Source organism: Chaetodon auriga, chromosome 3, assembly GCF_051107435.1.
Source record: "Chaetodon auriga isolate fChaAug3 chromosome 3, fChaAug3.hap1, whole genome shotgun sequence".
NCBI classification, from domain to species: Eukaryota; Metazoa; Chordata; class Actinopteri; order Chaetodontiformes; family Chaetodontidae; genus Chaetodon; species Chaetodon auriga.
The window spans coordinates 3984134-4009352 of NC_135076.1; the positions used below are offsets into that span (position 1 = coordinate 3984134).

Genomic DNA, 25219 nt, shown 5'->3' on the forward strand with positions numbered 1-25219 from the left:
AAGAGACTTTCACGTCATACTTTTTTACTTTTCTACTTTACTTTTTTCTTGCTATTTTTATAAATATCAAAATAGTGGTCATTTTGCCTCTTACAATCCATCCATGTTTTGTCAAAGTTCAGCATTGTTATCACAGGTTTTTGTTGGGTCATAGCTCATCAAATGGAACTCTATGCCCAAAATTGACGTAGATTACTCCACCCATCCAAGTGAATCAACTAATCGCTGTGCTTCCATCGCAGTGAAAAGATTTCACTGTGAAATTCTGGAATTTTAAATGCTGTGGTGACCAATCCAACATCATTTAAGTACACCTCTAAAGATGAAAGCTGGCAAACATAATTGATTTTCTACTTGAAGAGAGAGAAATGTGCTGGGAGCTCTGGGGCTCTGGATCAAACCCTGCTAATAAATGGCCAACTGAGTTAATTCAGGGGTGTTTTATTGTTCTGCTTTTCTCTCATAATGCTAATTATGTTGACTTTAAAATGGTTCACTGTCTCTGTTGTCAGTATGAAATAATGAGACTGCTTTTGTGAAGCTTAAAGGTGTTCTAATTGGCTGTTAGAAGTAGTCAACATGCTGTTTCCAAATACATTGATGACCCACGTATCATCCTTTTTATGTTGTAATTAAAATGAGCTCATATGTTCAACTGAAGGGAGCATATGTTGGCTTCATACATAACTTGTTTATTGATCCTCTTCTACCTGTCGTGAATCTTATCAGTGATGTAGATGTAGTCTGGCTGTAACCCCCAGCTGTCAGTCAAAATGAGGAAAAACTTACATCACCTCCTAGAGACGACCTACTCCTTGATCTCGCGCCTTCCGTGTGTGTGTGTGTGTGCGTGCGTGCGTGCGTGCGTGTCATTCTCCTTTTCCCCTTGTTCACTCTGTCTCTCTGTTGCTCTTCATCTCTCAGATATGCTGCCAAAAGTGGAGACACGAGTTGTTCTGGTGGGAGACGCGGGCAGAAATGGAGCGCTGGTGAAAGCACTGCAGGTACATCATTCCTCTATTTAATCCTGAAGGTCCACAGTTATTGACTGGCTTCTAATTGGATTTCAGACCTCCTCGATCTGAGCTGGTCAACATCACTGCTGTTCTCAATTTGATAAGCGGGACACAGAAACTGGGATGATACAGATGCTTCTGGGTCAAAACTGTCATTAGATGAGAACCTTTTTGCTGTTGCTCACTGTTTAATTTGCCACCAGAATTTCCCCATAATTTGTGTGTTCAGTGTTTCCCCCAGATGTTGTCTCATGTAGGAAATGGATCTGAAACAGCACAAAGTGGGCTGTAAAAATCTCTCATGGATGTCGATGAGGAGTCAATTAATTATGACAACAAGATGCATGATGTTGAATTACTGTAGATTTATTTCATGCCATCATGCAGACATCATTGAACATGACAAAGGTGGCTGCCACAGACTGGTTGATGTATTTTCAAGCAAGATTTTCACCTGTGTTGAATGGTGTCCACATCCCATATAGACATTTAAGAATGATTTCTTTTTCTTTCATAGGTCATAGATTTGAAAAGAGTCATTATTCCAACTTGCTGTTTCATGTACAGAAAACAATTTTCTACTTCACACTGCACTCTTCGCTGAGGAGGAACAGACTCTCAGGCAGCTTTAATGTTTGAAATGAGGTGGATGATTCTATACATTTTTGAGCAGTTTCAGCAGGATTATTTTGGATCTGTCATTTACAGAATATAAAGTGATTGTAATGGTTACATTACAATTGTAATTACCCTTTTAAAAAATCAGTTTACTTACATTTTATGGAACAAAACATTGATCAAAAAACTATTTTGCAGAAAAATTGATAATGAAAATAATCTGCTGCAGCCCTACTTTAAATTACAGTCCATAAATCATTTGTGTTAAAGATGTACCTGGTGACTAGTTGGATAGGTACTTTATTAATCCCCCTTGAGAAAGTTTAGGGATTTCCATTTCCATTTTATTAGAATTCCACACGGACACCATATCTGCTCTTTAAGTTGTAAAAAGTAACTCCTTGCTGCCATGAGTTCATTGACAAGAGACTGAAAGCAGTCTGTATACATAGGCACACTTCACTTATAGCAGTTAAATGTTTTTAGAGAGGCAGGATTTTTCCTCAAATAATGGATATGGAAACAACATCTTCAGCTGTTGTGATGCTGTATTTTGTTTTGTTTGTTTTTAAAGCTGCTGCATGCAGAGAGGCATCCCTTTATGAGTGCCTCTGTTAATAGCCACTGGACTTGGAGACTTATTTATTTATACACTTGTTTATTACTTAATTTCACAACCATGTCAAATATGTGTTAGAGTGAGTTTATTTAAGGGACGAGTGCACACTTCCTCCAACCTCTCTCTCTCACTCACACCTGCCTGTCTGTGGAGATAAGGCATGCTAATACAGGGGTCTCAGTGTAATATTTGGCAGCCTGCAGAGCCTTCACAACCTACAGTATTAACGTGTAGCTTCTGCATAAAAATGAGTGACTTGTGATTTTTGTGAACAGCTGCTGGCTGTGGCTGATGTGTCTACATCCCAGCCATACTCCTCTGACTACCATATCAGCCCAACAGAGATTATCAGCTCTCTACACAACTCCATTAAGCTTAGAGGGCTTTTCATGAAGTGTTTGTGTGTGCCTAACAAGTGAGAGGCAGAAGAAAATGATCTTATTCCTTTTTCTTCTAATCTTTGACAAGGAGGGAATCAGATGAATGAGGAGATTAATTGATCTAATTATGGGCAGGATACCAACACATACTATGAAAATGGAAATCTGGTCTTGGTTGGCATCTATTATCTGGTCATGAGAGGGATTTAACTTCAATTCTATACTCAAAAAGAAACATAATCTGGCATTTGATACAACAATCTCAACTCACTAGAAGCTGTTCTGGAGCCTTTAATTGAATCACCATCAGCACATGGAGTTGCCCAGTTAATTATATATGTTAAATTTCCATTTTTCTTAGCACCTCAAGGACTTCTTACCCATAATTTCTGGATTAATATTTTTATTTTGAAGACCTGCTTGTTAGACTTCTCAAAGTCCAGACCTCGGTCTGGTTGCAGACCAGCAAGTCAATCTGTACCCAGCCTATATCATCGAGTGTTGGCCCGCGAGTCACAGCCAGCCAACCACATTCCCATCTGGCCCACAGAATATTAATGACATCAGAAAATGCTTGCAACTTATGTTACTCACCAGTGGAAAAGGTTCGTTCCATCCTGAGAGTGATAGTCGATCATCTTGCTGACCCACTGGCTCCAAAGATAGTCACAGTGAATCGCAGAGCTTGTCTGTTAGATGCAAGAGGCATCACTTGAGTTTATTTTCGATGACTGTCGTGTTGAGTCTCAAACTATTTTTGTTTGCTTCCTGGCATCCTGAAGTTGACTATTTGTGTTGCGATCAGGACTCATTCATTGGTAGTTGAAGTGTGGGTTTTGTATTGAGCATTGACTGCCTCCTTGGTGGAGGTCTGAGAGCATTTTCTAGTTCACTATGTAGTTATTATTATGGATTTTCTGTGTCTTTTAGAATTCACACTGATGAAGGCTCATTAAAAAAACTAATTTTGTAAGAAAGTGAAAATTTTGAACAAGGTTGAGTACCCCTGCCACACCTTGTGTTATGAATTGACTACAATGCTTTATGAAGTGTAATATTTTTTATTTTAAAATACATTTTCTATTGATCAATAATTTGTTACTGAAGTCGAATATCACAAGAAATGTGGCATTAATTAATTGATTAAATGTGATGGAATCAAGGAAAACCTGTCAGATGTCGCGCTGGCACTTTTCCAGGAAAAGGTGAAATTAGGTCGAAAGTCAAAATATTGGTGAAATTGGGTTTTCATTAAATTATTATTTTACAACATCTTGTCTATCATTCCTGAAAATATCTCATTATATTTCGCTTGTTTAACATGTTAAAAACGTTATTTAAATTAGGCACGCTGTTTGTTGTTATCTCCTACGAATGAAAAACGAACAGTGCATGAAATCCGCCCCTAACGCGTTAGTCTACACAGCCTACGAAGACGGTTTATCTATCATAGTTAGAATGACCAGATGTCCCACTTTGTGCAGGACAGCCACGCATTTCCATTACTTTTCAGACGTCCTGCAAATTGTGATGTTGTCGTGAATTATTATTGACAGTGTCGCTAACAATTCGCGACAACGTCACAATTTGTGTGAGAAGTAATGGAAATGCGTGACTGTGCTGCACAAAGCGGGACGTCTGGTCACCCTAATCATCAAAACATTATTTTGACACCTCTGTCAGATGCTACGAGATACACAGAGAGAGATGTCAAAGCTTCAGAGATGGATAGAGTTTGAGGGAGCTGGTCGTGTTCTGATTTAGAATCCTTGCCTTTAAACCTGTTTTTCCTCAAAATTCTGCTCCAAAAAAACCTACTGATCAGCTGACTTTGAGTGATCGTAACACTTGATACAAACCAGGTATGAAAATAATGAAAACAGATTTGAAAAGAGCTTGAAATAAGCTTCTAGGTGATTTTAAAATCTCCAAAAGGTAAAATTTCGACATGTGACTGGTTTTCCCAGATCCCATCACAAATATTATTTTATTATGAGAAATTGTTACAGTCCTCTGACCTTCAATATAAATCAGGTGTAGACCTTTGAGTAATACAGCAGGTCCACCATGGATGAGAGGGGATCATAGTAGTGGTCACACTGAAGGACTGTCAAAACTTTGACACTGTCTTCAGTCATTAAAGCTCTAATTTGGCCTTTGATGGACCTCACACGGATCCACAAACTCTGTCTTTCATTGAATAAACTCCACCATGATTCTTTTTTTGTTGTCAAATCAGGACTGAGGCATAGACTGTATTAAAAAAAAAAAAAAACAGGATGCAGGGTCTGTGACATCAGCCATAGGTTTCTGATCAAACATCGAGAAGCTCAGCCCATCTTGGCGGTGCCTGACTCCGCCAGCTTCCGACTAATTCAAAAATAGGGAAAGAGATGGAGCATTGGTGGAGCTGAGAATGAAGCCTGGTTGCTGAAATGTAATGGCTAGTTGTCACTTAAAGCAGCAATGAACGCAATTACGCATAACTTTATGCCTTAATATAATTTAACTGAGTGAGTTATATAAAAATTCTCCCCTGTACAGTTGTCATGAGCAGAGAAATTAATGATGGACACCAAAACCATTTTTGTACCAGACTATAAACATGTTTATTTTTGCTGTAAAGTTGGGCATTATAATATGGGGTGGGGTCAGCGGGGATTGGCTTGCTTTTGGAGCCAGCCTCAAGTGGCCATTTGAGGATCTGCAGTTTTTGGCACTTCTTTTTTAGCCCCGGAGATTTCTGTCTGGACTGAGGACTGGAGCTCACTACAGAACCAAGAAAACCTTTGCTTAATATATTCCCTTCCAACAAAACAAAAATTTGACTAATCAGGCTGTCGAAACATACAGCATATCTTCCTGTCAAAATATGTCCACTTTTTCATGGGGATATTTCTGTCTGTCAGCGCATGTTTGTGTCCACTCCAGTAAGCAGCACAGCTTTGTGTCTTTGAGTAGCACCATCTGAAGGTGATTTGGAGGCGTGGCGGCAGACTAAGTGCTGCTAGAATGACTTCCTTCCCAGGTCTCCTGAGCCCTGTCACTTCTGAAGGCTTCCTCCTTAAATCATCTATTTCTCCCTGCCAATCTGCAGTGCAGCCACAACCAAAGACATCTGCCGACAGCTCCATCAGAACGCTCCCGATTGCCTGCCTGACCGCCCGCCGCCGCTGCTCATGCAACCCACAGAAAAAGAGCCCCCCCACCCCCCACCACCATTTCTTCCTGTCCTCTTCCCTTTCTGTCCTCTTTTTTTCCTCCTCTCCTACCTCCCCAGGGCTTTGAACTTTTATATTAATTTTTAACAGAAATTTCTTCTCCTCCCCAGACTACCCCCTCTGAAGCTTGATATTTGTTTGAAGTCACTGTCTTTAGATTTTGCAAGGACGTGGACCCCGCCCCCATCTCTTCCTCGCCTCCACCTTCCAGCATCCCTAAAACCAGCCATTCTCTCTTTTGTCCTCATGCGGGGTTAATTTGTATGAATTTGTCTCCAGCTTTTTCCTTTTTATTCTTTCTTTGTTTCTCATTCTCTTCTCACCTTCTGTCCTTCCCATACTTTTTATTTCGCTCTCCTCTCAAATGCCAGTGTTTGACATCCACTTCCTGCTGGTTGGTTTTTACAGGGCATCAGAGTAATGGAGGTACCAGTGGTAAAGATAAGAGAAGGCGAGGCAGGTGCCGAGGAGAAAATGATGATAAAATCTATAGTCAATATGGTACAGTACAGTGTCTGCCTCTCTGTATGACTGTCTGACACTTTGATGGGCACTTGGGGATGGGCTGCATGAGTTAACTCACACTGAGAACTCAATCACTGTGCATGGCTAAGTCACTGTTGGTGAATTGATTTGTGGATGAATATTTAAATATAATGATGTGATGCTTGATATCCGTGTTGCTCTCTTGCAGAGATTCACACTCAAATGTCAATGCAAGTTTCTCAGCTGAGGAGTAATATTAAAGCAATTCAAAGGTCTTTCCATTTAGCTTCACGGCATTTGAATATGGCAAATTTCCAGCTGTTAATATAGAGGTCAAAGTTGCAAGCAGTACCATGAACACCTGTTTGCACGTCAAAGATCTCATTAGACAGGTCGAGTGTGATCAATAACAATGCACCTAAGAAGCTTTGATCTTTGAGTGTCATCTCCTGTTAGAGAAATGGTTTCATATTTTGAGAAATATATGAATTTGCTTTCTCTCTGAGAGTGAGATCAGAAGATCAATAACAATCTCAGTCTCATCTTCACATAGCTCATGGTGCTAATGGGCTGAGCTTAATTTAGCGACACCAAAAGCAAGGGGAAAGGGCTAGCTTAGCTTTTTCCAAAGTTCAAAAACACACTGCAGTACCAGCACCTTTAAAGCTCACTAATTTCCACATATGTTGCTTTTTGTTTTCTTTCTGATGATGTGTAGTTTTAGCAGAAGTTGTGTGTTGGAACTATCTCTTGACAAACAACAATTCAGACCAAGACTTTAATGCAGCATCTCCATCTAAAGTATGGCTTGCCAGATACAATTGGTGAGGTTTTGGTTTCTGTATGAGCATGATAATACCAAATCTGGCAACCTACAAGATGAAGACTGTACACATTCTTTTTTAACAAAATAAATTGTAACACCAAAAAAGACCACAATATTGTTTTTTGCCATGCTAGGCTCTTTTGATGCCAGTGTTAGTTGGTCTGCCAGTACACCACCTCCTATATATACAGCAATAATCAGATTTAATTATATTTTCCAATACTTTGGTTAATGACCAAAAAACTGCAAAACTAATGACACCTAATGCTGTACTTTGTGTTTAGTGCTAATGTTAGCATGCTAAACTAAGACCCAATACCTGTGTAACATCAGCATGTTAGCATAGGAATTGTGACCATGTTAGCATGCTGATGTTGGCATTTGATCAAATCACTGATGTGCCTAAGCACAGCCTTACAGAGCTGCCAGTGTGGCTGTAGAGTGTCAACTCTTAGTCTTGTCTTGTCGTGTCTTTTGTGTACAGATTAAACAAATATGACAAAATGTATTCACTAGTGAGCTGAATCTTGGTCAGAGCCAGGCTAACGGTTTCATGTCCTTACACTAAGGTACGGTATACTATTTGTGTTGATCTGCTCATCTCACCTTTGGAAAGAAAGCAAATAAGTGTATTTCCCAAATCCTGTAACACTCAGGTGTCTAACGCGTTGTGGATCCTAACAGTGTAATAACAAAATGAAATTCTAACTCTGTGTCACTCTGCTGATACCGCTCCACTTCTGCATTTGTCCTGTGTCACCTACTGCAACAAATTTCTCTGGGGTAAATTGTTTTATAGCCAGGTTTGCGGGTAGCACAGGTAAGTAAGCCATAAGCAGCCTGACAGTCACTTTGTGATTACATTTTTGTTCTCTGTTATTAAAACAGTTGATTTGAGCATCTCTAATTCAGAGTAATGCATTCTTTCATCTGAGAGGGGAGAAGTGATTGTTTTCATGCAGCACTGAGCAGTTTTTTTTGCAAGAGTGCAGTCATGGGGAGAATATGATTTGGTCTACTATACAGTATATATAGAGTGAATGATTGTACTGCAGTCTTCTCCACACCTTTTTTTTTTTTGGGATGAAATGTTCTGCTTTGAATCAGTCATTATTTGATTACTGCTACTGATGCGGTGTGTGTGCTGACTTCCATTTCACTGAGAAATGAAATAAAATACTGCAGCACTTGGTGGAGACCAAAACGGAGCAACTTCATAAGGCCATCATATATCAACTAATGTGATGTTTAGGTTGTTGTGGAGTTCTGCCTCCAAATGGCTGCCTAATTCAGCTTTAAAAATGAAGCTACGTATTTGTGAAGCTACGGAGGGAGGTTGGACAGTATTGAGAAATTGACTAACTCTTTTATGGCGATTTGTAAAATAACTCCAGTATTATCCTTTAAATATATAGTTTTTTTTTTTCTAGTTGTTGCTCATTACAGAGAACATCTGCTTATAATGAAATTAACGAATAGATCCACCGTCCAACAGCCTCACTAACAAGGCTAACAAACCTATCATTGACACTCACACTGGTGATTTGCTGATTAATTATGTGCTTCTCAATGTTACGTCTACTTTGCCAGTCTGTCTTGCACTGCTCCATTACTCCATATTGTGATTCTTTCTATTCAGGACATCAACACCCCATGCATAATTACAGACAACGTCCAGGAGTTTGGAGATGGAGAGAATACTGATTTTGAGACAGTGTTCGTCCTCACAGACTTTGATTCTCCTGACTACAGCTACCTCTACAAACGTGACAACCGCATTGTTGGGCCTCCTGTTGTGCTGCACTGTGCTGCGAAGGAGGAAGTAAGTCATTGATTCACAACATGTTTGTTTTGAGATGTGTCACAAACTAGAGTCAGTGACATAATGTTGAAATCAAGAAGTGATCAAATTTACTCAAATATGTCAAATACATTTCCCCACTTTGGTCTAAAACATGACTTCTTAAACCTTTTCAACCTGGGATTATAATGAAAAATTTACAGCTTCACTCTAAAATTCTAGCCCAGGGAAATGTACTGTCTTTTTGTCATGTAAGGAAGACCCACTGGAGACAGGCCTGAGATGAACCTTGATTTCAGAAAGCAATATGCAAAAAAAAAAAAAACCCTCTATGGCTCTGAACAGGATGAACAGGAGCCGACTCTGCCTGCTGTGAGCTGTCTGTCTGACAGAGGCTGCACAGAGGATTCAAATGCCTGACATGAACAACATGCCCTGGCTGTGGCTGCTATCAACAAGACAGAGTGCTCCACACAATTATCAGATGAGAAGGGATGCCTGATGAGGTGTCCATTATCAGGAATTATAGATGCCGCTCACTGTTGTAATTAGATTTTAACTTGTTCATGTGTTGCAATGAATTGTGAATGGAGGCTTTAACTGCGTCCGTGTTGCTATGGTTACTCATTTTAGTTACCTAATATTATATAACCCGTGCATTAATTTAGAACGATAAACTATTATGAGGAATTAATGGATATCAGGCTGTCCTCATTGTTGGACCCTGATGATGTAATTATAACAAAATGATGAAGTAATAATTTGCTTTGGAAGTTAATTAATGCATTTCAGTTATGATGTTGTAGTATTTTCAGTAGTCTTCCAGTGAATTAAAAATCATTTTGTTAAGACAAAATGTTGTACTTGATTCAACATTTCTATTGCATATTGAGTTTTGCTTTTTTGCTTCTCCACAGCCTCTGCAGTTTTCCTGTCGCCCTCTCTACTGCACAACGATGCTTAACCTGTCGCTGTGTTTCACCGGCTTCAGGAACAAAGAGGAAATGGTGAGTTTATAAACTTAACATTATGCAACATCAACTTTTTTTTATGGAAGAATGATTACTACATTTGTTCTTTATCACTGAAAGGTATGTGTTAATCGAACTCAAGCTTTCCTAAACAAACAGACTCTTTGAAATGCATTTTGCAGTCCATATACCTATATACTACCATAGCCATATTCGAATAGTATTTCTCCATGGCGAGGTGGAAGTCGCACTTAGTCATGCTCTGAACAACAGCATGCAGTCAAATCATGCTGGCATGGTGCAAGTGTTTCACTGTTATTGCTGCTTGTGCTGTCCCTCCCTGCAATATTAAAACTGATCAGCTGACCAAATGTTGTTAATATGTCCATGTCTTGTTGTGTAGATCTGCTTTTATTGGGGAATAGCGCAGCTAGTTAAATAATTCTTGGATGGCTATGGGTTGGCTGTGGTTAACTAGACTTAAAGCAATAAATTGACAAGGCCGATTTCTAGGCTGACATCAGGTTTTTGCAGATATTTGTTTAACTGTTTAAGAGAGATGATGTATACACATATACATTTATATGTATACATATGAATCATATGAACTCCGGCCAATGTCCACAGAATCAGATCCAGACATTGTCCAGAGTGGCCCTTTCACACATGTAGTGCGTTAGTTTGTGTCACACACATTCTCATTTACTGGAAATACTGACCTAGGCAAGAGTGTGGAGGGGAGGGGAACTGGATCCATAGTGATGATTGTTTTTACATTGATATCAATACTACATGTATGGACATGTTTGCAATATCAATGAAAGAGTGGAAAGCAATATACAGGCATGTAGAAAATAGTATGAAGCATCTACACTCTGCATCATAGCAGCATGCCCATTCATTCACTATATAGCAGGGTGGCAGTGCAAACACTGTGACTGACAGTGTGTAAATATGGCTTAAGGAATAGCTCATCTGGCAGAAATGATTTACTCTCCTGATCAACACATTTCTATTGTTGCATGATATGCACCTTCAATACTCCCAACCCTGTTCTCAGGTATACAATGACTAATTAACTCTTTGGAAAAAACAATAATAGTACCAGACAAAAGCCACTGTCTGGCTTATGCCCTCTTGATACAGTATTTATTCTCCCTCTTTGTGCTAAGCTTGGCCTTGCTATTTTCTTCATCCATGTAGAAGAACTTGGTGAATCTGGTTCATCACATGGGTGGGACCATCCGGAAAGACTTCAGCACCAAGGTCACTCATCTCATTGCCTACGCCACTCATGGAGAGAAATACAGGGTTTGTACATGCTTACTTTTTTCTTTACTCTGATATTGTTGTCTGTTTGCTCTATGTATATCTGACAATAATGCCGCTGTTAAGGAGGGCTGGGCGATATTGCTAAAAAAAAATTATCTTCATATTGAAATGTTATCAGTATACAATGTATGTCCCATTTTTTACCACTACTATTAAAATAGGTATGGCCCGATACTAGTATCAGCTAGCAGCACCAAACAGCAACAACCAGCTTTGCAGCAAATGCTTGAGAAGTGAGAGAAAATGTCCAGAGACAACCCAGCAGGACAGTAAAAATACATTGTACATCGGTACATTGTTCCTGGTGACCAGCTGCTGTCGGCTGTAGATTGCATTTATGCCTCTTCTCAGTTTACTGGAGGTGATCACAGAAACCGTATTACCAAACAGTGTCTCATTAAGCAGAAGCTTGAGGAATTTTTGGGTCCAAATATGAGCTCTCCAACAAGCTCTGTGCTCACAGTGGTCACCTCTGGAAAAGCCTCGATCTGTTCTGGCTTTGAGGAGTTAACCTGAAAAGTGATTTCCTCTGATGTTTGGCATCAGATATGACTCCTGCTGTGACCGTCCTTCAGAGACTTTGACCAAAGAAACAGACGAGGCCGCGAAGAGACGCTTCACTGACCCGGGAAAAGAAAAATCACTCTACTGCATTGCAACTGTACTAGATCTGAAGCAAAGTGTGTGTCTGTGTGTATGCCCATCTGTGTGTATGTGCTGAGCATGTTGGAACTGTACTGGCATCATTAAGTAGTCCTATTGGTTTTTGGGATCGACAAGTTGTCAGAAAAACAGTGGTATTGATGCATCCTTATATTAAGAGTTCTACAATGATAATATTTTTCTCTGCTTTTGTATGGCAGACAGCACTAAAAGATAAGTCACTAATATTTAATATTTCTGCCCCTTCGTCCCAATGTGCGAAACTACAATATTCTAATATTCTGTGGAATTAGTCTTATAATTAAGGCCCTTTCTCTTTTGTCAGTACCTGTGTGTGTGTGTGTGTGTGTGTGTGTGTGTTTGTTTGTTTGTTTGTTTGTGTGCGCGTGTGCCTGTGTGCCTGTGTAGAATATTACAATATTGTATTTCCCATTTGTCTTTAATATATTTGATGGTTAAAAATGCCAACAAAATGCCTGTCGTGTTTCAGCTGTATTGACTTACTGGCAGTAGACCAGTGCACAAAGAACAATTTTAGCACTGCCCAAAATCTCAACAATTTTTCAGTATCAGAATAGTGCTGGTACAGAAGTGCATACTAGAAATGAAAAAAGAGATCGATGTGAAACCAAAATGAAGGAAACTAAATGAAAATGACACCTGAAACATTACCAAACATTATTTTTTTTATTTACATCACAATGGGGAAGCAGGACTTTGTCATGTCCGGACCATTGGAACTGCAAGCCCAGTGATTGATTGATTGATTGATTGATTGATTGATTGATTGATTTTTTTGTCATGTCATCCTCCTCTGATTGTGCAGCACTTCCCTCTTTCTCTCGTTGAAGAAACAGAATGAGCTGTAAATTATGTGACGGTCGTCTCAGCCTAACTCTAATCCCAGTGTCTGTGTCTGATGTGAGAAAGTTGTAATTTAATGCCCAGTTGGATCCTCTTTAAACTGAGTTGAGTACATGGCCTCCTCCATAGGGATACATAGAGCGAGATGGATGAGTGGATGAATAGACTGACACTTGTCATTTTCTTGGCTTCTCAATGGATGGATCAACGGATGCTTGTTGTGTTACTTCTTTCAATAATCTCTGGCAATGATTTTCTATTTACATTTTTTTTCTTTCTTTCTCCTTCCCTCTCCAGTTATGGCTTTCACTTTTTCAGCTCACCGCCTCCCCTTTTCCTCCTCAAAGTCGTGTGGAGGCTGCATTTTGTTCAACAAGATAAAATAATAAGAACTCGTTGACTTTGTGACAGGCAGCCTATGCTGCTTTCCATTTTAAAATGGGATGCTAACTAACAAAGCGGGGGGGTGTTTCAAACACTGAGCCTCTCGTACTTGTTTTTGTATTGCGCCTGAAGTGGAAACTGTTTGTACCTGTCATATTCATATAGAGAGTGTGAGTGACAGGGCCATCAGGAGTAATGAAAACAGACTGGAGAGATTGTTGTACTGTGAGCACTGACAGTGGAAGAACTATTTGAATGTCTTATAGTATTAAAATTGTGCAGAGATAAATCTTATGCTTTCCTTTCTGTTATTCAGTTTCCCTCTGTCTCCTTCATCTCTTGGTTGCACATTGACTCAGTTGTGTTTTGTCTTCCTCCTCTCTTTCCTGTGTCTTATTGTGCCTTCATCTCTCAGCTGGCGGTGTGCATGGGGACGCCCATCCTCACTCCATCATGGATTCATAAGGCCTGGGAACGTCGAGATGAAGTGTAAGTTGAAAATGCTTGTTCCTGCTGTTGAAGCTTGTGTTGTATAATTTTATCCCATTTTTATTCATTTTTATTAAAAAGTTGTAGATAGAATATAGTACATATGCATATTCCAGTAGGTTTTTAAGTAATAGCCCTTTACCACTGCAGAAACTTAACGATTTCTCAAATTAACATAGCAACAGGCTAAATCAGCTGTGTCACCGCTGTGCAAAGGTGTGTTTCTCTAGTTTTACCAAGTCCAGAATCTCCCAGCTCAACTTTCATTCATATCATATCAATCATTCAGGATGTTAAATTGAACAGTTTTGGAAGTTTTGAAAAATAAGCCGTGCCAAATTTGGTAGGCTTCACCTGCTGTTTCAATGTGCCAGATACGTATTTAGTCAACATTGCGCACATTCTGCTGCTATGGAAATATAAGTGTCGGTTCACACGCTGTTTCCTTAGATACCCTGTGTTAAAAAGCTTAAGCTCAGGGCCAAGTAAACCTGACTGGGACATCCTTAAATGTATCGTCTAACCATTTGTCACAGGTTTTGCTTTTGTTTTCTCTGTTCTCTGGATATTCCAGGAACAGGTCAAGTCCTGGCACCAATTTTCAGCAGTGCTCAAGAGATGATATTAAATGTTTAAGGTACTTTCAAGGTTAGCAGCAGTGCGTTTTACAATTACTTTTGAATGACAATGACAACCAGTGCAAAGAAAGAAGGACAGTGGGGAGCACTCATTGGACAAATGAAGTGTTAAGGTATCATTGGTGTGGAGACAGAGCCATTCAGAGGGAGCTGGAGTCAACAGTTTGACACAAAACTGAGAAACTGTGAGGGAGTTGGACATGCTGGACATGATTTTAGACCACCAGTTGGCCTGTGACAGCTCCAACAGTGCTCTAGATTCTCTATTGTTGTTTGACTGTGTGTCTCTTGTTCAAGAAACACAAAACAAAGTCAGAAACAATATCTGCATCGCTTAGAATTGTTTTCTGTAGACAACTGCCTACCTCATTTGCCAAGCAAACATCCATAACAAGTGACAGTCAGTTCAGCGCCTTTTTGATGGCTTAAAAAGAGCCAAGTACCTAAGCCTCAAGATTGTGTGAAAAGATCAAAATTACTCTAATGTGAAGAACAGTTTCTTATAATAATCATAATCATAATCATAATCATAATAGTAATTGTTTGATCTAGGCACAGATCCTAATAAAACATAATACAATGTATTTAATATACCTTCAGGAAACTACTTTGTTGTAAGACCTTGCTTATTCTCTGTTCTTTGTGTGATTATGACACAAACACATTGTAGAAATGATGACATTGTTTGATAGTAACCTTGCTTCTCACACCTCGTGTGTCAAGGTCCTTTCACGCAGGAGAAGAGGAGTTTCGATCTGAGTTCAAAGTGCCTCCGTTTCAGGACTGCGTCCTCAGTTTTCTGGGTTTCTCAGATGAAGAGAAGGCCAACATGGAGGAGAGGACTCTCAAACACGGTCAGTGCTGCAGCACTCAGGCATCTGTCATTGTATGTACCTCTGGAACAGTTGTGTGTGTCTGCTTTTTTTTTTTTTTTTTTTTTTTTTCTTCATCAGAGGTGTCTAGGTTAGGTGATAGTGATGATGACGCTACTTGCAGCTGGTTTTCCAGGTTGTGTCATTCAGTCTTGAGCTGAACTGAGAGTCAGTTTTGAAAAGAACTAGTATGTTGTTGCAAATGATCTCTCGGGTTGCTAGTTTTGGAAAGATGGTAAAAAATGGAAAATCAAAAAAAAAAAAAAGGGAAATCCAAAGCTCGCTAGATCTGCTGTTGCTCGTTACAATTGCTAAGCTAAGACTGGACGGTTGCTTTTTGGGGCTAAGCTAATAGTCAACTATAAGTCGTGATACTTAATACCTACACTAAAATGAGTAAAGCTGAGTCATTTAAAAAACAAATGTGCATTCCTGTTTTTCTTTGTCCAAGGTGGCACTTATCTCGAGATTGGAGACGAAAGATGTACACACATGGTGGTGGAGGAAAACTCAGTGAAGGAGCTGCCATTTTCTCCCACCAAGAAACTCTTTGCGGTCAAACAGGAGGTAGACCTTTACTTTTCAGAGTTCATTTCACTGCTGCCCTACTGACAAACAAGTTTGACACCTCCATGATACTGGTCAAGTCCTATCTTGACATAACAGAATAATGGGTGTACTCTGAGGTTTTGCTATAGGAGGATCCAGACACAAGGGAGACAGGAGAAAAATAATGAATCCTGTCAGTTTGTTCCTCCTAACAGAATGCCAGATGATCATCTGATCAGGATTCCTTTTAGGTTAAACCTTAGTCGATGCAGTCTCTGCTCTCCCTCTGTCTGGCTGTGCTGTCAGAGAGACGGATCAATAATAGATTTCCCCTTCCTGCGGATGAATAATTTGGACCAAGGTAGAGCGGTGGTTTAGCTGTAGTTATAACCCAACAGTCAATGCAGCTTTTTCGTTCCTGTGCTAGGTTTGTTGTTTTTTAAAGGAAAATGTATGTCAATACAATATCAGACCTTTTCTGTCTGCCTCACTCTGTCCTAATCCGGGGTCAGTAAACACAGTTTTCTCTGTTGTAGTGGTTCTGGGGAAGCATTCAGATGGATGCTCGGGCTGGAGAGTCTATGTACCTCTATGAGAAGGTGAGTGTGTTGCGGCTAATGTTAATGTATGTGTATTAAGGATGCTGTATATGCAAACACCACAAAGAGGTTATTTTTTTCCCTCCTGTGTTTGGGGGTGAATTATATGCAAACAGTATAAAGGCACTGGATTAACTGTGTCCTTAAGTTCTCTGTGTCACATTAATCTTTTTTAATACCAAGCACTTACATTTATGTTGCTCCCATTCCTGTTTCAGTACTTTCCATTTCTTTTACCTTAGAAATAATTAACTTGAAACTAAACCAAGGACCTCTATTCATGCTCATCCAGTATCCTCAGGAGGGTGATTTCATTGTTTCTTTGTGCCATTTTTTAAGTTTGTAAGTTAAAATGGTGCGTTTTAAGAGTTTAGTTGACCTTTTCACCATCCATAAAACTGGATCAGATGAAAAATGTTGTAACCCTGTGAAACAACCAGCTATGATCAAGACTTAGGGAGAAGACCATTTTGACAAGATTGATGTATCACATTATAGCATGGTCAAAAACACTGATTCCACCTGATTTGTGTATTGATTTATGATGAGTCAGCCTGAGGTGTTCGTGTATATGAGTTTCCCCTCCTTTTCTCTGATGACTTCCTCAGCTCTCCCCTGTAACTTTTCTCAGCTTTTCTCGTGTTGGGGCTAACTGCTGCTCAGTAACTGATGGTGGCATACCTGAGTGCTAAAGGCCAGGGTATGCCTGGGTAATGAACTAATGCGTACACAGTGTTGATCAATTGCGTCTCAAGGCAACAGTGGTTTTAGCTCTTCCAAGTAGCGACACTCAAGTGGCCAGCTTTTAATTGAAAGCAGTAATGTTTCACCTGCCTTCTGTCTCACCTCCTCACACCTGGCCAGTCGCTGTGTGAAGTGGGCATCTTTGTTGAATTCCAGCATTTCAAAGCTGTGGGGGTTTATAACACTCTTGGACAATCTGACAAGCACTTCATTTGAAGCATGCTGATGCCTTAACCTGTGACCGTCTCCTCCCTCAACGGAAACTGTGTCTCTTTTGCTAAACTGAATGATTGAACACATGTGCCTGAGAGGAGAGAGAAAGCAGTGATTCTGGATGCTACGATGTGCACCTCTTAGTGGTTCTGTAACTTGTAACTACAACCATATTGGAACTGTGTTCAGTGACAGCAACTTCAACCAAACATTTCCTGCTGCTGTCGCTTCACATTCATGGAAATGCGATGCACTTATCACAGAGATTATAACCCTGATTCCAGAAAGACTGAGATGCTGCATAAAATGTAAGTAAAGCAGAATGCAGTCATTGCGAATGAAGTGTGTTGATCGACTGCAGGTTTACAAAGTATTCCTGAGTCACTGTAGTTATGTCCTTTCTACAATCATGCGTTCACAAAGTGGTGAACCTCACTCTATCCTTGCTTGTGAGCAGATGAGCCTTTTGAGGATGCCCCTTTCATGATACCTGCTACCAGTGAAGCTGTTACCTGTGGAATGTTCCAAACAGGTGTTTTCCACATCTTTCCCAGTCTTTTGTTGCTCCTGTCGCAACTTATTTTAAACATGTTGCTGCATCAAATTCAGAATCAGCGGATATTTACAAAAATCATGGAATAAAACATTAAATGTTTTATCTTTCTGCTGTTTTCAATTGAGTATATGAGTAGATATCAAAAATAATTAGTAAATTGTCCGATTCTGATTTATTAATATTTCACATAGCATCCCTTTTACATAGCAAGCTTTTTTGGGATGCTGTGTAATCTGGGTGTATTTCAGAGTTAGTAAGTCAGTGGATAAATTTTAAGTATTTCAAGGGATTATTGGTACAAGAAGACACAGTAAGCAACCACTGTGAGCTGTTGAAGAAGATGAAGATGAAGAGCTGAGGCGACTGGCTCTCGTTGCAGTTTGTGCAAACCAGCATAGCAAACAGTTTAGCCAGAACGACAGAATTATGCAACCAGGAGTTGAGATGTACACACAAAGGAAAAGATGTGCCTACCTTTTTCTCTAAGTGTTCACTCCATAAGTGTACTATTACAAAAGGTTTTTACTTCAAAGTATTATCATTATGCCCCCTCACATTTTCCCATGTTGTAATTTGCGAGGCACACAGCTTGCCTTCGTATTACTTTCCCTTTTTTTTTGTTCTCATCTTGTTTTCATCTCATCTTGTACTTCAGAACGATAGCCCAGCCATGAAGAAGGCAGTGTCCCTCCTGTCCCTCACCACTCCCAACAGTAACCGGAAGCGTCGGCGTCTGAGGGACACACTGGCTCAGCTCACCAAGGAGACAGAGATCTCTCCCTTCCCTCCACCACGCAAACGGCCGTCAGCAGAGCACACCCTATCCATCGGTTCGCTGCTGGACATCTCCAACACCCCTGAGACATGCAAGGCCTTAGCGGGTAAGAGGGAAATGATGTTGGACTGGAAAATCACTGCTTGATCCAGCCCTAAAATCTTTTATTCTCTGGTTGACAGCTGACAGACACCATAGTTCTGAGGTTATCCTGTCATTATGGTTGATTCATGCTTCCTCATATAAGAACAGTAACAAGATGAACCCCTCTTCATTTCAGAAGATAGAGTAGGGAAAAGTTCAGAGAGCAACAGAGAGAATACTGTGACCCAGAGTAGGATAAGAAGGAGGAAAACCAGGGAAAGGAGGACTAGGACATACATGGAAGAGAGAAGGAGAAGGTCCCACCTGAGTACAAGTACCCTTCAACAACCAGAGGAGATGCAGCAGCAGCCAGGAACATCTGCAGGTCAGGTTTTGCTTCAAGAGTAAGACTGTGCTGATGTTGTTAGCAGACATCAGACAAAGTCTAGGCTAATATAAAGTAGCTGTTGAAAGACTGAAAAGAACTCTGTGGTAACAATAAAAAAGTCATGCGTCAGTTTTACCCATGGAACTGAACAAACGTTTTCAGTGAAGCACTGAGTTATGCCCAGGCCAGCTCAGTGTAGTGGAGTACAAATGAACATGGACTTCAGAGTATCACCTTGCCTGACAGCTAAAGTGTTGTATTTAAAAAGTGCCGAAAGTAAAGTTCCTTTTGAGGAGCTGTCAGACCTTTCTCCCTCATCCAGCAGGTGGCAAATCACCTTTACAGGGACAAATACAAAGTTTTCCTTGCCTTACGTTAGACAAGACCATCCACATGAGTGTGATCTGTCTACACTGACGGATTCATTGTACTAAGTTTGTTTCTCAACCTGACAATGTGATCAGTGTTTCCTAACAGATCAAAATTAAGATTGATGCATTTTGCATATAAATAAGCAGTAAATACACTGCTAAGCATTACACGTTTTCGGCCAGTAAATAAGAGGCTTTGTGGTAGGTTTGGAGTTCTGATAACTGGTTCCACTTTTGCCCAGATGCTAAGAAATCTCTATTGGAAAATCACATCTTGCGTCCCTCTTTTTTCTCAGCACAGTAATATAACATAGCCTGCACAGACATTGCTTTAGTTGGTTGAAATGAAATCTGTCAGATTTTAACAGATGCAGCTAAATTTGTTGTTGTTTGGTTAAAGTGCTCTCTGAAGGTCAGTGTCTGCACTTAGCTAAAGCCTTAGATTGTTTGTTAGGAGTGACCCCGTGCTGATCATGTCATGTCTAATGGAAGAGTCACTTAGTAGATATATAGGCATATTTTATTAATATTTGAAGTTAAGCAACTATAATTGTACTTAACTGTAGTAACTGACAAATGATCAAAGCTGAGTCTCATTAGATTCCATAAGGGACTCAATGGAATTTAAATTTGATAAGTGAATGAGAAACTAGTGGTACCAAGTCATTGGAGATCTTTAATTTGTCCAATTCCACGTCAGGTACCAGTAGTCTGTACTTACTTACTCTGTACTTAGTCTGTACGGTTTTACTTGGACATTTAAACAATTCTTTACAATTTACTACTGTTATTCAGCTCCAATTTCATTATGATTGCTAAAAAACCCACCTGGCAGTGTCTGACTATGCTTCAGCGCAGTGTTAACAGCTTGGCTTCTTCCCTGCCTGTCTTGTTCCTCCAGAGAGTTCGAAGCCATCCAAGAGTTCGACTCCCGTTCTCTCCAAGCAGTCAGCCAGGTGGCAGGTCTCCAAGGAACTCTACCAAACCGAGAGCAACTATGTAGACATTTTAAGCACCATCCTACAGGTAGCAGTGTGTGTCTGTGTGTTCGCACAATGTGGACTATTCTAACACTCCTTCACAGGTTGGCCAGTCAGTTGCCCTTGACAACAGTTTGAGGCTAAGCTACAATCATTAAGTGTGTGTGTGTGTGTGTGTGTGTGTGTGTGTGTGTGTGTGTGTGTGTGTGTGTGTGTGTGCTTGCATGCTCTCACTTGGCCTTTCTTATCAGTTGGTCCCAGCAGAGTCAGACAGCTGACCAGTGAGGGAGAAAATGACCTGCCTGACCGTTTCTCTTTCTGTCTCCCACCTCTTTTACTTTTTGCTGTTTTTCTTAACTATTCTTCTTCCTCCATTTTAACTCTCTTTTTCATTCAGTCTCTCCCACTCACCCTCTCTCTCTCTCTCTCTCTCTCTCTCTCTCTCTCTCTCTCTCTCTCTCTCTCTCTGTGTTTCTGTCCAAACAGCTTTCCTCAAATGTTGTCATCTTCCTCTCCTGTGTCTTCCATATGCCTTCTCTGTTGTATTCGTCTGGGTTTCACTGCCCCTTTTCCTCACAAAAATCTGGTTTGTCTTAACAAAATCGGGGAATACAAGGTTAGCCCCATGGTGTTTTGGAAAGCCTTTACAGTAAAAACTAACTCATCACATGCTGCTTAAATCACCTTAAAAATGCTGCTGTTGCTCCATTATTGTGCCATTTATCACAGGAAAACACAGTTGAGGCTGACTCCATAATCCAGGCATTTAGTAATCACTGCATGCTAGGCACGAGTTGTAGTGCTGTTGATTACTACCTATTTCAGAGTCAATCCATGCTCCTTTTTCACTTTTTCATTTCACTGCTAGCTATATTTGATCTATATTTTTGAGTGCAGCAGTTCCCTTTTTCAACTTACAGCCATTTACTGAGGCAGCAAATATTTTAAACCTATGTTCAGATGGACCGCAGACAGTAGGCTGCAAGTTAGATATCATTTTTCAACATGACACAACATTAACACAGGTTGGCTGCTTATGTGGCTATGACACTAACATGGCACACCATCAGTTGAGAGCCAAATCATGTTATTTACTATTTTTGATATACATCTGTAAGTGCAGATGATATGATTTTAAGTTCCTGTAGTAGATAGAACCTGATCCACAGCTGACCATGTATGGCTGTCAATGTTAATTCAAGGAGTTTGATTTTTCTACAAATGACTGTCAGTCTCTATGACATCGTGTTTACCGCTCTTTGTTTTTTGTTTTTTTTTAATTAGTAAGAGTGAACACAGCGTTTTTACTGTTTTCATTTGAGTTAATGTCACACAGGATTAGCAAATTACCCCCTCTGTTTTATTTCTGTTTTACATTGCATCCCAACATTTTTGGAATTATCGTTTGTTTATGACCGCAAGGTGCATGGCTTTTAGCTCGTTAGCTCACTCGTTTTTGACTGAAGTTCCGACTGCTGCTTTAAATAAACTTGCCAGCTGTAACATCAGCGTTTCTCAAACAGTTCAAACTCACTGGCGTTTCACGTCAGCATCCTCCCCACATATAGAGGGCACCGGCAGCCCACACACACTCGCTCCAGTGTATAATCAACTCTTCCATTTATCGACGGTCACAGCTCTCTCTCTCTCACACACACCCTCACCGTCTCCTGATTGCGTTCATTGTGTGCTGCCGTGTTGTCCTGATATAAAGCACTCGGTACAGGAAACTGAACTGCTGCATTGAAAATTGTTTCATCTCTTCTTTCTGTCTGAAATTAAAGAGAGGTTGATGTATTTTTTCTTTTTTCCAAATATGCCTCATCTTTTTGTCAACAGTGTTGCATGTTAATATAACCATAGTTAATGTTCAATGACATTGGCGCCACCTTGTCATCATCTTGTCTTCATCATGGAAAAACAGTCACTGACACACATATTTTGTCTTCATCTTCTTTAACAATATGAACTCTATGTGAAACCATCCTCAGGTGCTAACACCTTTTTTAGTGACACGCAGCATGTAGACACATTAAGTGTATATTTTTATTGTCCAAAAATAATGTGTTGTATTACTGATGCCTTTGAAAGCCTCTTTGGTTATTGCTCATTGATGTTTTGGAACATGTTGTGAGCCAGTGTTTGTGTGCCTCTCTCATATCTGTTCTTATTTGAAGCTTTTCAAGCTTCCATTGGAAAAAGAGGGGCAGGTGGGCGGACCCATCCTGGCCCAAGAAGAAATGAAAACCATATTTGGCAGCATACCAGACATCTACGAGGTTCATACCAGAATAAAGGTAGTGTCCTCAACTGTTTCTATGACAACCCAAGTTTGACCACATTTTTGTGATTGAGAATTTGTTGACTTGTCATTCGTTTGTGTGATGGTTTGTTCATTAGAGCGACCTTGAGGAGCTCCTGTCAGACTGGTCAGAGGACAGGAGTGTAGGAGACATCATACTCAAATATGTGAGTACAGACATTTGTCCCTGCATATTTACCTGTTTGTGCAAGAAGGTACAAACGTATTATGGATGTCACGATTGTGCTGTAACGTATAAAATGTACTGTTGCGTGTTTGACACTTACCACTGACCATACAAAAGATTGAAGCAAATAGGAAGTAGCTATGGGATATACATCACCAAAACCAGCACTACAAAAATAAATAGACTACACCTCAATTCACTTTTCAATAGGTGTATTCCATAAAGCCAGCAAAGCAATCCTGGTGTACATGTGTGTGTGTCCCACTGTCTCAGAGTTCAATCCACAGAACAGTCTGTTTTGTTATCCCCAAAACCACAAAACAGTTCAATTTAATCCAGGTCACAGCACCACAAAGCCAAATCAGGGAATAAAGATTGAAATTGCAGCATCTATATTTGGATTTCAGTTACAGTGAGTCTTAACAACATGTACACCAGGTACTCACAGTACCGTTGATCAGTCAGTCAGGTTTGCAGTGTTTGCCTTAGTTTGCAATGACTCCTGGAGAAACTCCGACTGTGAAGTCCACAAATCCACTGGATTATTCCTCCTCCTGACGCAGGCTCCAGAGACGTGACTTATGTTTTACAACTAGTTGGAAGCTGGTAAGCTACACTGTGTCGTCTGTGAAGCGTTTTTTTTTTTCCCCCTTTTTGCCACACCCTGGACACAGGCTGGCGGGTGTGGAGTTAAAAAAAGAAAAAAGAAAAAAAAAAAGAAATACTGAGGTAATTTTCTGGCCTGCTTTTGATTTTGATGATCAAAATACAAAATTTGGATGGATTTTAGATTGAAATCGTGCCACTTCTACATCATATGGTTCTGTATGCTGTTGCTGATATACACTCAACTGTTGGAGACTCTGAAACCACGGTTCCACCAAACACTTTCACTGTAGTTCCCTAAAAACTCCTAAACTATCCCCACATGTACTGAAATCCATGATCTGTTTTGCATTTCCACTGCAGAAAGACTCTTAAAACCCACTTCATTGACTTTTCTTGGTCTTGAGAAGCTGCAGCATTTATTCACTGACACACTGACATGAAGATGGACAACTTACCGCTAACCTTTTCCTCTGCTGCACTTGCAGTCACTGACACTTTCCTACCACTCGCTCTCTGTCACTCACTCAACCACACACTCTCTACGCACACACATTACCCAGTGAACTACGCTACTCTTATAAAGAACACAATGGAGGACATTGAATGTTTCATGTGGCTGTGAAATGTGCTGTGAGTTGAGTTGTTTTTTGATTATAACATTGTTTTTATTATTTATTCATCCTTTATTTGTACAAGGTTGATTTGCTGATCTTAAATGCTTATTACAGTAAAAGCACTAGTCACTCAAAGAATCAGGTATGTGGTAAGTATTGAGAATTTCCACCCAGTTCCAGAGAGAATGCCAGTATGGTGGCACTGTAGATTTTTCCTAGAGAGGAGTTTGAAAGCAACTTTAAACTGTCCTCTATGTGGAACCTCATTCTCGTGTCTGTGTGGATCTTCCTCTCAATTCATCTGACTTGTCCTCATCTTTTCTCTGTCCAGTCTGGAGAGTTGGTGAAGGCCTACCCACCCTTTGTCAACTTTTTTGAAATGAGCAAGGAGACTATTGTTCGGTGTGAGAAACAAAAGCCACGCTTCCACGCCTTTCTCAAGGTAAGACCTTTGCATCTGTTTTGAATGTGTTTGCCTAATGAAGCTAATACACCCGTTTGTTCTCATCTGAGATGCGGGTGCCTCAGTGCGTCATCTAGTGGCAGTGAATGTTTTTTAAAGAACATTACACTCGGTAAATAATCTGGATAGTCTGATTTCCCAGCTGGATTTCTTCTGGAGAAGGCTGATGTGTGGATCTGGATTTGAAACTGGCTTTTTACCATGAACACTCATGTGCATTACAAAAGACTTCAGACAGAGAAAGTAATGTTGTGACACATGGTGATGCATCATTGTTTTTAAAGTAATTCCATCCAAAATCTGAGTACATCTGAAACTTACACTAAATAGGTTTTAGAAGTTTAAGTTTGTTGCCACTATTCCAGTGATTTTTATAATTGATTTTAATCTATTAGTTGTTTCAGTGTTAGAATTCTAATTAACTTTAGGAAGGTAGTACAGTGTATTTGGCAGGACTGATATAGCGATATGTATGACATTGTATTGTGTCGATCATATGTAGCCCGTTCACTCAGTTGGCCATTAAAAAGGGCACAAAGTAGTGACACACTGCACATTTCTGGCAAAGCACAGAAATGCAAAGAAAATACTGGAGCTATCTGCTG

At 40.1% G+C, this 25219-nt stretch overlaps 1 protein-coding gene across 1 annotated transcript in view; it reads left to right on the forward strand.

Moving 5' to 3' along the window:
- The window catches only part of ect2 (epithelial cell transforming 2), a 52537-nt gene that overhangs the window by 2085 nt on the left and 25233 nt on the right, over positions 1-25219 (forward strand). The window contains exons 3-17 of the mRNA XM_076726220.1: positions 925-1004; positions 6263-6355; positions 8806-8988; positions 9885-9974; positions 11142-11249; positions 13597-13670; positions 15032-15162; positions 15632-15747; positions 16266-16328; positions 18497-18722; positions 18897-19085; positions 20361-20485; positions 22617-22736; positions 22840-22908; positions 24483-24593. Coding sequence (XP_076582335.1) covers positions 925-1004; positions 6263-6355; positions 8806-8988; positions 9885-9974; positions 11142-11249; positions 13597-13670; positions 15032-15162; positions 15632-15747; positions 16266-16328; positions 18497-18722; positions 18897-19085; positions 20361-20485; positions 22617-22736; positions 22840-22908; positions 24483-24593 — 1778 coding nt within the window. The remainder of the gene's footprint in view (positions 1-924; positions 1005-6262; positions 6356-8805; positions 8989-9884; positions 9975-11141; positions 11250-13596; positions 13671-15031; positions 15163-15631; positions 15748-16265; positions 16329-18496; positions 18723-18896; positions 19086-20360; positions 20486-22616; positions 22737-22839; positions 22909-24482; positions 24594-25219) is intronic.